Source organism: Phyllobates terribilis, unplaced genomic scaffold (genome assembly GCF_046119375.1).
Source record: "Phyllobates terribilis strain yellow unplaced genomic scaffold, ASM4611937v1 Scaffold_1__5_contigs__length_1240528914, whole genome shotgun sequence".
Lineage (NCBI taxonomy): Eukaryota > Metazoa > Chordata > Amphibia > Anura > Dendrobatidae > Phyllobates > Phyllobates terribilis.
The window spans coordinates 164,557,557-164,572,885 of record NW_027362761.1 but is presented as its reverse complement, the minus strand read 5'-3'; the positions used below and the strand labels follow the sequence as shown (position 1 = coordinate 164,572,885).

The following is a 15,329-nucleotide window of genomic DNA, read 5'->3' as shown; positions in this document are numbered from 1 at the left end:
ACTGCATATAAAAGGGGAAGAGAACATAAAGGCCGGTTTCTTGAGTCGTCACATCTTGAAACAAGGAGAGTGGGAGTTGAATCCAGCCGTTTTTCAGCAGATTGTGGATCGGTGGGGACAGCCCCAGATAGATCTGTTTGCAAACAGACACAATCGGAAGACCGAAACCTTTTGCTCCCTGAATCCAAAAGAGGGGGCGTTTGCGGTGGATGCGCTGCAGATTCAGTGGGATTTCACTCTAGCTTATGCCTTTCCCCCTTTAGTACTGATCCCTACTATCCTGAGGAAGATCCGAGAGGAACGGGCGAGGGTTATATTGATCGCCCCGTTCTGGCCCAAGAGACCATGGTTCACTTGGATGAAGAGAATGTCCCAAGCAGATCCATGGGTTCTTCCGGACATCCTGGATCTCCTCAGGCAGGGCCCAGTCTGTCATCCCCAAAGAGCGGGCCTGCATTTGACGGCTTGGATTTTGAGAGGTCGCTATTGACGCAAAGGGGGGCACTGTATAATTATGACTTGGCAGCAAATAGATGGATCATTAGATTTATTAAAGCCTGTCATAGATCCAGACCTATTCCTGTTCCAAGAATGCCTCCTTGGGACCTTAATTTAGTTCTGGAAGCATTAACCAAACCTCCCTTCGAGCCCTTAGAGAAGGTTTCAGAAAAAATCTTAACTTTAAAGACTGCGCTATTGGTGGTCCTGACATCAGCTCGTAGAGTCAGTGACTTGCACGCACTATCCGTTAACCATCCATTCACTCAAGTATGTATGGATAGAGTAATCTTAAGACCAGACCCGGCCTATCTTCCAAAGGTAGCCTCCAAGTTCCATAGGACGCAAGTAATCACTCTCCCTTCCTTCTATCCTAATCCTAGGGATTCTGAGGAACATAAGCTTCACACCTTAGATGTTAAGAGGGTGTTAGTCCAGTATTTGGAAGTGACAAAAGCCTGGAGTGACGCTTTATTTATATCCTTTCAGGGGGCTAGGAAAGGACTTAAGGTTACAAGGGGGACCATAGCTAGATGGGTCAGGGATACTATTACCTTAGCCTACTCTTCTAAGCAATCTGCCGGTTCCTGAGAACCTGAAGGCCCATTCCACCAGAGCGGTAGCTGCTTCCTGGGCTGAGAAGGCGGATGTGCCCATCGACATTATATGTAAGGCGGCAACTTGGTCATCCCCTGCTACATTTTACAAACATTACCGTCTTGACCTTTCCTCTTCTACTGATCTGTCCTTTGGTAGAAGGGTGTTGCAAGCGGTGATCCCTCCCTCTGGTATTTGATCTCTATAAATCTCTCAGGTGGTGCTGTCATGGGAGAAGGGGAAAAGATCCTAGTTACTTACCGGTAACGGGATTTTACAGAGCCCATGACAGCACCCTATTAATTCCCTCCCCTTTATCACTGTGGTGTGCACTTTTTTTAAGGTGTTTAGTACATATGTTGAGGTGGTGGTTATGTATTAACCTGTCTTCGGAGGCCCTCTCATGCTCTGAAACAAAACTGATGCGGAGGAGAGGTACCGCCTTTTTATTCAGTAGGTTCCTGTCCTTGGTGGGCGGATACCCTCTCTCAGGTGGTGCTGTCATGGGCTCTGTAAAATCCCGTTACCGGTAAGTAACTAGGATCTTTTCAGTGGTTTCACACTTTTTTGTTAAGTATATAATTCCACATGTGTTAATTCATAGTTTTGATACCTTCAGTGTGAATGTACAATTTTCATAGTCATGAAAATACAGAAAAATCTTTAAATGAGAAGGTGTGTCCAAACTTTTGGTCTGTACTGTATCTTCATAAAGAAAACAATAAAGCAGATCTGTCAACAGCTTTCACAAAACAAGCTCTGTATGTGGAGTATTTTAGACCTAAGAAGGTTGGTTTGCTGTCTTTGAAAATCCATATCAAAATGGTTGTGAAAACTTTTATGATAGTTTAGCTTCACTGTCCATTCACCTACACTGACAGCATCTTAGGGTATGGGCCATTGATCAGTAATAGCGTTTTGAACGCAGCTCACCTGCACTGCGTCCAAAACGCTGCTTTCTACAGTAGAAACACAGTGGATGGGGTTTATAGAAATCCCATGCCCACTGTGCCTCTATTTGACGTTGCGTAAACTCATCCGCGGTGCGGCTTTACGAAACGCAGCATGTCTCGGCAATAGAAATTTCCCCAATAGAATGTATTGGATGTGGTAAATCTGCATTGTTCATTGAACACATGCGGAATTACCTGCGTGATTAGAACGCAGCGTTTTGGACGCAGCAAATATAATCTGCTTCTAAAGCACTGCCATTTACTGATTATTGGCATGTAGTCGTAGTATTCCTCTTTCCTGTTGTGGCTAAAATCTCATGCTGCTCAGTACAAGCTACAGCTGTTAATCAGGTGGGTTGGTATGAGACTGAATACACTGGACTCTTGAGATATTTCATAACATAGCAGGACTTATAAAATGCTCATCCTGCAGGTTAATAGCTTTTTTTCACGTGACCGGTTCCCTTTACAATCAGGATTATGGGGCCATTTTTATATGGATTTTCATTGTAACTACAGCAGCCTCTTCAGGTCTAACAGATTTATTTTATAATTATAGTTGGCATTGTGAAAACTGGTGACAGATCTACTTTAAAGGGGTTGTCTTCATGAGTTTAAGGCAAATAGTGAGGTTATAGCGCATGTTAGCCCTGTTCAAGACCACCCTCTGTGTGTCAGATCTGTAAGACATTAATGGCGTCTGCTGTAGTGAACCTGGCCCGTCCATGCATTACATTGAATGGCTGCCTATACTTTATTTCTCATACTGTACAGATACAGGAGAATCTTTTGTTAGCTGTCACTTATTTTGTACATTTCTATAATGTCCTCCTGTATTGCCCAAATTTGTACACTTTTACATTCATTCATGTCAGGTACCTTGGTGGTATCTGGCACCGTGAGTCTCCACTGGTGATATGTTCAGCTTTGTGCCGTTCATATGGTAAATCTATGTAGTCCCAATATTAATGATTCTGATGAGTATATGTTTACCAGGGGGGATCTTGATTTGTACAGTGGTTTGTTACATTTTCCCTTATTGGTCATATTTCTGCTGTTGCTATGGTAACACCACCCAATCTTAGGTGTATGAGTGCGGCTGGATACACATGTAGCGCTGGATTATTGTTGAGTTGACCTGCAGCACTGTGATTTTTTTGTTGTTTTTTTTACTGCCAGAGGATATAAACAATTGGGGAATAGAATTTATTTTGATTTCTCATGAGCAATTCCTCATATAAAAGGTGCAAGTACCAGATTGTCCGGAACATCTGTCTGTCTGAGATTAATATCTGCATGCTCGGCTCCACGTATAAGGAGGTGTTCTGCATTGTGTACAGCCAGTCTGGTTCCTGTGCTAATGACTGAAAAAGACTGGTATCCCCCAAGCACAGCCCTGTCTGCTCATTGCAGATTTCTAGAATCCCTTCAATCTGGCCTTTGCTGTAAATGACCTGTGAATTTCTCAGCACTGTAAAAAAAAAAAATGTATAAAGGGAATTTAAAAAAAAAAAAAAAAAAAAATACTAATAACGTCAGCTGTCTTACTGACATGCATGTGTTTTAATATGTGCATCGCATGTTAGGCGAAGCGTTGATCTGGCTTTGCACATGTATGCGGCTAGCAGACTGTACGCTGAGCCCATACGAGAACCCAGTCTGCTAGGGGTTAAGCTTTCTCCTGTTCGCTCCTTGTGCCTCCCTTTCCATTCACCTCACTAAATTGAGGCGCGGATGAGCAGGAGAGGCGTCACCGTGCCTGAATAAGGTCTCACTGCAGCACGTCACCAATCAGAAATGTGGGATTTGTCTTTGTGATTTCTAATTGCCGTGTTGAAGATTTGGATGGGCATTCTCTGTTCTTTCTGTTTTGTTTCATGGCACCCCTAATCACTGAAAGTCTAGCCTTGTATAGTAAGTTGTCTGTATTGTATACATAAATGATCTTCCTCTCATGCAGCGCTGCTGCAGCCGCTTCCATTTTTCTGCGTATAATGAAAGCATGCATTTTAATTTAAAGAGACGATATCACAGCAGCGGCTATAGCACAACTTTTATTAATGAATGGCAGTGCTCTGCCGGTTTATTATTTGTCCAGCTTTCTATGCAGATAGGTGACTGTGATGAACACTTGGCTTTGTAGTAATTCCTGATGACCCCCCCCCCCCCATATTATCTATATCACAGAATATGGCATAAGATCATTAGTCTGGAATGGAGATTGGCTAATGACCGTTGTTATTGTCTCCGTCATACCATGTAAGGTAGAGCTACAATCATTTATTATTATACTGTGTATTAAACATCACGTCTATGTCTACATGAAATGTGCGCACAAGCTCCTGTATATAATCTTACAGTGAGAATATGATTTTTTTGGGGGGTTGAAAAATGTAGATGTTTATTAGGCTCATTCCGGCCGTATTTTCCAATATTTACCTGTCTGGTTTACCTTCCGGGCCGTCCCTCATTTGTTCCCATCATGAATAGTGCGAAGGAACGCTTGCCCTGGATGATAATCTCCAGCTTGTGCCTGGAATAATAAGGGTAAATATGATAAGCAGTTGTCAATACTAAAGCATTACTGTCGGAAGGAGGCTTCAGGCCTTGTGCTGGGTGGAATGAAACAGCAGATTTCCAGCTCGCAGTCCGGTGTTGCATATTCGGTAAAATAAAATTACTTGTATTTGAAAACATAGCCTTTCCCCGGCTCCCTCTTCTTTTTTTTTTTTTTTTCCTCCTGATCAGCTGATGAAGAGACTAGCAGCTCGCTGCTTTGCTGGCTTGTTAATTTTGTCCCCACTAACAGTGATTTCCGATAGCCGGCCTGCTGATAGTGGTAAGGTAAATATCTCTTTTCCTTGTCGTCTTGAAGATTGGCTAGAACTTATATACCAGGCATGTGTAGCTGTGTAAGGCGGCTGTTCTTCATGTTTCTGTTCATCTGAGTGCTTAAAGAAAGCAATAGCATTAACTGTTGCCTGCCTTGTCTGCTGCATTTTAGACATCCAGTGCATGCTAGATAGGCTGCCTTCTAATTGTCTGCTAGGCGGTATCATGGGTACTGCTGTTTTTTTAATCCCATAAATATTAATGCTGCTGTGTGTTTATCTGGCTCATTTTCCTTTTTCTTTTTTGTCCCTGTAAATCGCCAGGTTTTTGAGCGTCCTTCATGGTGATTGTGTCTGAACGCTACAAGCATGATGGAAATTGACTTTTGATTATTAAGGCCTAGTCTGGAGCTGTCCCTCAGGATTTTCTTGCTTATATTTTGTTCGGTTGGCTTAGGGTATTTGTAAGGATCCGTAGGAAACGGATGTGCAAATCCCTTTGGCACACGTACCTGCCAGGTTGAAGGCTTTTTCTTTCCTGTTTTTATTCTTCTCATCTGAATGGGATTCTAATGACGTGAGCGTGTTTATTTGTGCTGCCTGTAAATATTGCCCATGGTTGATACTGTGGAAAGTGAAGGTAATTGCCATTTGATTAGATTTCTTTTCAGCTGCAGACGCCAACATTCAGATGCATAACAAGTGTATAATGTTCTTCCAGGTGTGTTAGGGTTGTGCTTTACAGCTCGCTGTGTGCCGTGTGGATGTAGAAATCTCATTGTGCTTATATGTATACATCACAGGAAACCAATGTAATGTGGACTCACTTGGTGAGAATGACTTCCAAAGTTAGGCATCAGCCGTGTTTGTGAGCCGGTCGTTCTGGCTCATGGGTTCTTACTATTCAGGCTCAGCATTCTGTGCCGTTTCTCCTCGTAATAATTGTCTACTATTGTTAATGATGGCAATAAATAAACTGTTAGCATTTATAATGAGAGCTTGATATGAATGGATTGAATTGACCTGCTCTGGGTTTAGAGGATAACTGGGTTTCATTTTCTAGGAGTCTTTCCTAATGTTTGTCTATCACCTGTCATAAAGCACCATTTAAAGTGTAACGGCACTTTCTAAAAAGTTTTACCGTCATCATGACAGTGCAAAGTTTTAATAGGTGGGATAGGTGCTGAGACCCCCACGATCGCTGAAACAAATGGTTGGCACATCTTTCTGCGTAGATGAGGTCAGCTGAAGAAATGTTCGTAAAACTTTCTATTGAACCTATGTATAATTGGTATAGAAAGGTTGAACTTGATGGACCTAGGTCTTTTTTCAACCTACGTAACTATGTAACTCATCTGCCTGTTCCACCTATTTCACTTAAAGGGGAGGGGGGTCTCAGCATCTAGATCCCTAACTTCTGACATGTCAAATGTTTTTGAAAGTGCACTTAAACGTCCTAACCCCTTTTCCTGTATATCTAGAAGTTAATTGAAAATGTTTTCCTTTATAATCTTTTTAGAAATCTGGGATGACTTGGTCTAACAGACGTCCCACCTTTTTTTCCATTGGTGATGAACCAATAAGGGTACGTTCACACACTGTGGATTTTTGCTGCAGATTTGACCAGGGTTTTCAGCCGGTTTAGTAGGAAAGGAAAATCATTTGCAGAATACAGCATGCCACAGAAAGTCCAGACATCCGAATCTGTACAGGACTTGGCCACAATGTGTGACGAGGTTTTACACTTTTTTCACTTGCATTAAACTGTACATTGCTGTAGGCTTTCCATGCAGCAATTAAATCAGTGTAATGTGTCCATTTGAATAATGGTCATCTGCCATGTCAGATTTCACTTTGAAATGTATGAGAACACCTAAATGTCAGGACCAATAAGTCCTATGGCCAGGCAAGCAAAGTAAATATTCAAAATCATTTAAAAAAAACAGTTTACTAATCACTCAAAATATACAAAATATGATACAGAAATATTAAAAACAAAGCTGCTTCTACCTGAGGGACACATAAAATAGACCTGTTTGTAGTACATGTCATCTAGGTTGCAGTGTTGTAACTCCAGTAAAGTACTAACATCGATATAGAATAATCATCTGATGAGCTCATTCCAGTTTAATTTTGAGACTATGTAGGCCGATTTAGTACTACTGTGCTCATCAGGAACTCTATCTAATGGTGGCTCTTTACCTAGGTCACAGATGTATGTCAGGTCCTGTGTCCCTCCACCCCGAAGAGTGTTTCATCCTGCTTCTTCAGGGGGCGTGTGGAAGCGGGACGAAACACATCAGGAAATCTATTTCTATCTAATGGTGGGTCTTTACCTAGGTCACAAATGTATGTCAGGTTCTGTGTCCCTCCACCCTGACGTGCATTTCGAATTTACACTAGCATCTCATCAGATCTATGATGATTATTCTATATGGTTGTTAGTACTTTACTCGAGTTACAACACTGCAACCTAGATGACACACATGTACTATATGAACAGGTCTATTTTATGTGTCCCTCAAGTTAAAGCATCCTTGTTTTTAATATTTGTGTATCATATTTTGTATATCTTGAGTCATTAATAAACTTTGTTGGTTTTGCCAATTATTTTGAATATTCACTTTGCTTGCCTGGCCATATAGACTTATTAGTTCAGACATTTAGGTGTTTCCATGCAGCAAGTCCACGCCATGTGAACATGCCCTAATGGCAGCCATCACCTTATCCATAGACCCTGTAATAGATATCTGCAATATGCAATGTTGTGGTATTTAATACACATTTATATATTATTCTGAGCTTGAAGACCTTGATTTTTAAGATTGGTCATCAACCTTCTATTAGCTGTTAGTTTATTTTTAGTCTGAGAAACTACTAATCTATATCAGCTTCACGTATGCATATAGTGTATTGCTCTTCTGTATTTCTTTACCATGAGTGAAAAGCACTTTTCTTATGACTTGTGCTGTTCCCCCTCTTATTCCTCCTGAAAATATCACAACTGAGAGTTACTATTGTCCATGTCAAAGGGATGTGTTCCCACAGTTCTGCACTCCTTGGACAGCGTGAGTGTGTTGGAACATGCCCCATTGAGAATGGAAAGGTAGCACCATTTGTCTATTGTCATTTATAAATTCTACAGTTCTTTCACATCTGGAAATTCCGAATCATTCAATATACAGTCACTAGAAATTCTACAAATTGATAAGATTAAAACAATATTCAAAATGATGTGGCCTAAGTGTAATTATTGATCCTGTGGTCGAACCCTTGTTCTCTTCTTTCACGCATAACATTACTTCACATTGGTTTCATTGAAGAGTTGATTACCCTGTGTCAAACCTGGAATAAAAAAGGTCATACTTGTTCCATGTTCATGTTTGTTTCTGTCACCAGGCTATCGAGGACGGAAATCTGGAAGAGATGGAAGAGGAAGTTCGGCTGAAAAAGCGCAAGCGGCGAAGAAATGTGGACAAAGAGGTTGTAAAAGATGATGGAGAAAAACGAGAGAAAAAACGAAGAGGACGTCCTCCAGCTGAAAAGTTATCACCAAACCCACCTAAACTAACTAAACAGATGAATGCTATAGTAGACACTGTAATAAACTACAAAGACAGGTAAGCAAGCATCTCATGGCTCAAGAAGGTAAAGTTTCAAATGCTCTATTTTACCCCATGATGCTTTTGGTTCAAATGAAAGACAAAGTTTCCTGAAATACTTCTAAGTCTTTTGTATTTCTAATCAATTAGGAATTATTCTTGTCTTGCATAATTTATTATATAAATGCTGTAGCATTTATTTAAACATTTTACCTATTGCTGAGACAGCATATATCACCTGTTACTTTTTTCACATTATTAGCCTACGTCAGATGTATAGCACAATGTATAACATTTCCCACTGAATACATTGCATTTTTTCCCCATTGGCGTCTACTAGCAAAGTAAGAATGCTTTCAAAAATAGAAGTATTCATAGTTTATATCATTTAACACAATGCAAAGCGAATGAACAAAAGAGAAATCTAAATCAAATCAATATTTGATATGACCACAACCCTTTGACTTCAAAATAACATCAATTCTTCTAAGTACACTTACACACAGTTTAAAGGGAATCTGTCACCGCCCTTGGACGTATCTAAGCTATTAGTATGGGCATATAGGTTCTAGAATACTTAAAGGGAACCTGTCATGTTTTCAGTCATAGGGGTGTGACTCCCGCATTGTCACTGCTGGCACCGCCCATGTATTTGAATATTGCTCCCGGCAAGGTCTATTATTGGGGGGGCGCATTTGCACATGTCTGGCTGCTGGTCCCGCTTCTGCACAGTGAGGCTGTGTGATTACCAGCTTCACTGTGCACATGCTATGTTCTCGCGTGTGCTCAGTGAGGCTGTGTAATTCGCGGCTCCACTGTGCACGCGCGAGGAACATGGTACATGCGCTGTAAAGCTGGTAATCACACAGCCTCAGTGGGCACGCGGGGGAATAGAGCGTCATAGCGCATGCGCAGTGAAGCGGGGAACTACACAGCTTCACTGCGCACGCGCGGGGAACATAGCGCGTGCGCAGTGAAGCCTGTAATCACACAGCCTCACTGCTCAGGCATGGAACCAGCAGCCGTACCTGTACAAATGCGCATGCGCCCCACAATAATAGCTCTTGCAGGGAGCAATATTCAAATAGATGGGCGGCGCCAGCAGTGAGTGAATGCGGCGCCCTCCCATGACTGAATGTGAGAATCACATCCCTATGACTGAATACGAGCAGGTAGGACAAAGTATATCAAATCATTATACTGCCACTAATTTTAATGAAAAAAGCTTGTTAGTGATGCGCATTGCATCATTAACAAAACAATGGGGGCAGTGTACATAGCAACTAGGACATGACAGATTCCCTTTAAAATAGTCATAACTGTATGCCTCATATCTGCAGTCTTGTTCTTCAGAAATCTTCTTTTAATTCTGCGTTCTTCCAGGCTCTTGGGCGTCTGGTGCCTGGAAGGAAACTCTGCCTCTAGTCTTCATTTGCATGCCTGTCTCTTCCCATTAGCGTCACAAAGCCCTGTGACGTCTAGTGGTTTGCCTGCCCCTTGCAATTGTTATAGTTCACGTTACTTTTCTGCCCTTCTATAGGCATTTGCCTCTTGTTTCCTCTGCGCAGGCACCTGTGCAGAAGAAACAAGAAGCCGATGACTATAGAAGGGCAAAACTGTAATGTTGAATATCACAATTGCAAGGGGCTGTCAAACCACTAGACGTCTCAGGGCTTTGTGACGCTAATGGGAAGAGACAGGCATGCAAATGAAGACTAGAGGCAGAGTTTCCTTCCAGGCACCAGACGCCCAAGAGCCTGGAAGAACGCAGAATTAAAAGAAGATTTCTGAAGAACAAGACTGCAGATATGAGGCATACAGTTATGACTGTTAAGTATTCTAGAACCTGTATGCCCTTATTAATAGCTTGGGTACGTCCAAGGGAGTGACAGATTTCCTTTAAGAAATTCTGGAGGGAAGTTGTTCTAAACATCCTGAAGAACGAACCAAAGATCTTTTGTGGATGCAGGCTTGTGCAAATCTTTCGGTCTCTTTTTGTAATTTGATAAAGATTTGAATGTGAGATCAAGACTTTATGGGGGCCATATCACTTCATCAATTTTTTTTTTTCTCCTACGCTGAAGATAGTTTTTTAAATTGGCTGTATATTTGGGGTTGTTATCCTGCTGCTGAATAAATTTAGCTTATCAGATGCCGCCCTGATTGTGTTGTATGATGGATAAGTATCTGCCTTTAATTGTCAGCATTGATGAGATCATTAATTCTGACCAAATCCCAAGCTACATTTGCTGAAGTGCAGTCCCAAACTTACAAGAAACCAATACCAAAAACCAATACCATGATTCACAGACATTTGTTATGATTCTTATCTCCAGCAGTTAACAGCCAAATATTTCACAATTTGATTCCTCAGTCCACAACACCTGGTGCCATTTTTTTGCACCCCAGTTCATATGTTTTCATGCTCAGTTGTCACTTGGCCTTTTCTCCATGTCAAAGTTGTGGCTTTTTGGCCACAATTCTTCCATGTAGACAACTTATGGCCCAAACTTTTCTGAACCGTAGATGTAGTCCCACTAGTTGCTGCCAGTTCTGAGCTGATGACACTGCTGAACGACATCTTCTGATTTTGAAGGGAAGCAAGTATGATGGCCGACCACTGTATCTACAATCCTCATTGTTGCCCACTTCTTTAAGAGATCATGGACACCACATCTTGAAACCCCAGTCTGCTTTGAGATAATTGCCTGGGAGACACCTTGCTGATGCAGTATAACTACCTTGTGTCATGTTGCTATGCTCAGTCTTGCCATAGTGTATGACCTGTGAAATAAGTCTTTCTGAACTTCACCTTTGTAGCAGAGTTTGGCTGTTTTTCTTTGAGTGTTAAGCCTTCTACACAGCTCTTTGTCTCCGTTAATGATTGTGTTTCAACCTCCAAATGAAAATACTGAACATTATCACCTCTTATGTATAATTGGTTACTCGTACATCTGACTTTTTATCCCTCAAAATCCCTGACTTTGTGTAAGTGTACCTAGGAGAATTGATGCTGTTTTTAGGGCAAAAGGTGGCCACCCAAATATTGATTTTATAAAGATTCCTCTTTTGTTGATAGACTTTACAACTTTTTTTTTTTTTTATTAACAAAATGTAAAGGGAACCTGTCACAATGAAAATGCCGTCCAGTCTGCAGTCATAGTGTTATAGAGCAGGAGGAGATGAGCAGATTGATATTTAGTTTAGTGAGAAGATTCAGTACAAGGGCGCAGTCAGACTGCTGTATAACACGGACGACAATCGCATCGCAATGCTCGGACTGGCCGTCTGTTCTCCTGACCCAAGCGTAACAGCATGTATTTTTATGCGGCTGTCCCGTTGGCTTACCTGACCCGAGCGTGTAGTTCGAGCATTGTGATGCGATCGTCGTCCGTGTTATACGACCATCTGACTGCACCCTAACCTGTCTTTTCAACATTTAAACGTCTGCTTTTTCTGGGATTTTGGGTCCAGTGGGCGGTCCTAACAGTGACTGACATCTGTCTATGTATATCTGTGCATACAGAGATAACTGTCAAAAACTGATGGGACCATCCACTGGACCCAAAATCCCAGACAGAGTAGAATATTAAATAATGAAAGCACAGGTTATACTGAATCTTTTCTCACAAAATGATATATCAATCTGCTTAACTCCCGCCTACTCTATAATTTGGGGCCTGCAGATTGGATGGTATTTTCCTGCTGACAGGTTCTCTTAAACACTTCTATTTTTTTCTCACTGTGCAGCATTTTCTCACATATCCCTGAAGTGTTTACATTGTGGTAAAGCGGCTTGCTTGGCTGTACATGGAGGTAGACACCGAACACTGTCTCTTTAAATTTTCGGGTTAGTTTATTAAGCGTCATAAACTAACCTGTAGTCCATAAAGTAAACACAGCCCATTCCGCATAAAGGCAGAACAAATATGCAGCACAGTCTGTATATCGGCCGGGGTTCAGCCACTCAGGGTAAATCACACGTGGTTCAGCACAACACCTGCAAGCTCCTCTCTGGAGCAGGTTTTCTCCAGACACTGACCACCTCCTGAGTGTAAAGGCTGGCTCTTTATAGCCCCAAACCATGTCCTGGAGTGGAGATAGGGTGGATGGCGTCCCTCCCAGCACTGAACCATCCACCTGTAAAGCATGCCCTTGTAAACCTGCCTATTAACCCTCTCTGCACCTAATGTGCTGGAGAAACTTCCATGTTTCACATCACTGAAGCCAATAGTCTCAGTGAAACATATCTCCCCTCCAGTGTTCTGCAAGTGACTTTGTCACAACATATGTATGTGTGTGCAGTGAATATAAAAAGTCTACACACCCATTTAAAATACCAGGTTATGTTTTGTTACGTAAAAAATCATACGAAGAATCCTTTCAGAACTTTTTGCACCTTTTAATGTCACCTATAATTTGTACAAATGCATTGAGAAACATACTAAAATCATGTTGAGTGGGGGAAATTAAAATAAAACTTTAATGTGGTTGCATAAGTGTGAACACTTTTAATAATTGGGGATGTGGTTGTGCTCAGAATTATCCAATCACATGTTAGTCAGATGAGACCAATGTTGAACTTTTTGTCCATAATTCCAAAAGGTACAGTGGCTTGTGAAAGTATTCACTCCCCCCCCCCACACACCCTTATTGGCTTTTATCTGCTGTTTAAACGCCTTATGGGCCCTGCAAATGTGACATGTCGCCCTCAATCTATTTCAGCCAATTTGTGTTCCAAAATTCAAATATTGCTCCTTCTGCTCAGTCTGGCCGTTTGTCCAAACAGAACTTTTTGACTACATGTGGGGTATCGCTGCGCTCATAAGAAAGTGGCTGACAAACTGTGGGGTCCACTTTTTGCTATTGCCACTTGCAAAAATTAGAAATTTGGGACTAAAGCAAGATTTTTGTGAAAAAAAAATTTACTTTTTCAACATGACCTAACCTAATGTTATCGAATTCTGTGTCATATCTGTGGGTTCAAAATGCTCGCTATAACCCTGGATAAAATCCTTGAGGGGGTGTAGTTTCCAAAATGGGGTCACTTGTTGGGGTTTCCACTGTTTATGCACATCAGGAGCTCTCCAAAAACAACATGGTGTCCGCTCGAGATAGCAGCTATTTTTGCAATCAAAAAGTCAAAAGGCGTTCCTTCCCTTATAAGCTCCTGCTGTGCGCCCAAACAGTAAAAAAAAAAAAAAAATTGGTTCTGTAAATTTTGTCGGAATAATGAGAAATCGCTGGTCAACTTTGAACCCTTATAACTTCCTAATAAGATCAAAAAAAATAAAGTTTCAAAAATTGTGCTGATGTAAAGTAGACATGTAGGAAATGTTATTTATGAACTATTTTGTGTGATATAACTATCTATCTCGTTTAAGGGCATAAAAATGAAAAGTTTTAAAATTGCTAAATTTTTCTATTTTATGTCAAATTTTCGATATTTTCATAAACGCAAATCATATCAACCAAATTTTATCACTAACATGAAGTACAATATGTCACGAAAAAACTGTCCCAGAATCCTTTAAAGCCTTCCAGAGTTATTTCCCCATAAAGTGACACTGATCAGATATTCAAAAATTTGGCCTTGTCATTAAGGTCAAAATTGGCTCCTTCACTAATAGGTTAAGAGGAAACGTTTAAATGTTTTGGAGTGGCCTAGTCAAAGCTCAGACCTTAATCCAAGTTGAGAATCTGTGGTCAGACTTGAAGATTGCTGTTCACCAGAGGAAACCATCTAACTTGAAGGAGCTGGAGCAGTTTTACCTTAAGGAATGTGCAAAAATCCCAGTGACAAGATGTGGAAAGCTTCACCAAAAAAACAACATACCCACAGTGAAGCAACATTATGCTTTGGGGCTGTTTTCAGTAGCTGGAACTGGGGCTTTAGTAAAGTAAAAGCAAATTATTAATTATTCCAAGTATCGGTCAATTTGCTAAAAAGCTGAAGATGAATTTCACCTTTCAGCACGACAACAACCCTACTAAGAATCCCACCAAAACATCAAAATAATGGCTTTGCCAAGAGAAGATCGAAGTTTTGTAATGACCCAACCAGAGCCCAGATGTGAATCCGATAGAAAATTTGTGGGCTGACTTTAAGAGGGCTGTACACAGGGAGATACGGTACCTTTGCAATCTGACAGATTTGGAGTGTGACTACAAGAAAAAGTAGACAAAGATTCACAATTCTAGATGTGCCATGCCGACAGACTCCTAACCATAAATTCAAAGGAAACCTCATCAAAGTATTAGCTTAAGGGTGTTCATTTTTATGAATCGACATTATTTTAGTTCTTTATTTTTCCACCTCTTTATGGGGTACATTAAAGAGGTTCTCCGAGAATTCAATTCAGAAATCATTGATGTCGGGTGCCGTTTTGTGTAGGGTTTGTGCACTAATCCTGACTGCACTTTGTGGATTTATGACTTGAAATAAACACCTAAGCATTTTATACCTTGTATGTAGGTTATGCTGCCTAATGGATGTTGTGCCCCACCGGTGGGGACCATAAACACTCTTTGGGCACAGAACTGCCACAGGAAACATTTGAATAATAATGTATTTTATTTAATGGTTGAGTGTATTTACATGTTTGAGAGTTTTTAAAACGTGGATTTGATGTGAGAATGCACATGAGAACAAAATTTCAGTGGGAGTATGCACTTGGGGTATGTGTACACAATGTTTTTTTTTCAGGCTGGTTAATGCTAAAACCTGCCTGAAAAAGCACTCCAAAAACGTGCAAAATAATGTACATAGTCATTCTACTTTCTCTTCATATGTTCAGTCTTTTAACCACTTCAGTTTTCCAAAGAAGCCCAATGGTTTAAAGTGAGCT

General features: G+C 41.0%; 1 protein-coding gene across 5 annotated transcripts in view; it reads left to right on the top strand.

Moving 5' to 3' along the window:
• Positions 1–15,329, top strand: part of SMARCA2 (SWI/SNF related BAF chromatin remodeling complex subunit ATPase 2) — a 274,907-nt gene that overhangs the window by 235,305 nt on the left and 24,273 nt on the right. For 3 of the 5 annotated variants that reach the window (XM_073669312.1, XM_073669320.1, XM_073669288.1), the window contains 2 exons: positions 6,399–6,464; positions 8,279–8,499. In XM_073669312.1, coding sequence (XP_073525413.1) covers positions 6,399–6,464; positions 8,279–8,499 — 287 coding nt within the window. The remainder of the gene's footprint in view (positions 1–6,398; positions 6,465–8,278; positions 8,500–15,329) is intronic. The other 2 variants (XM_073669335.1, XM_073669325.1) reach the window with 1 other exon arrangement.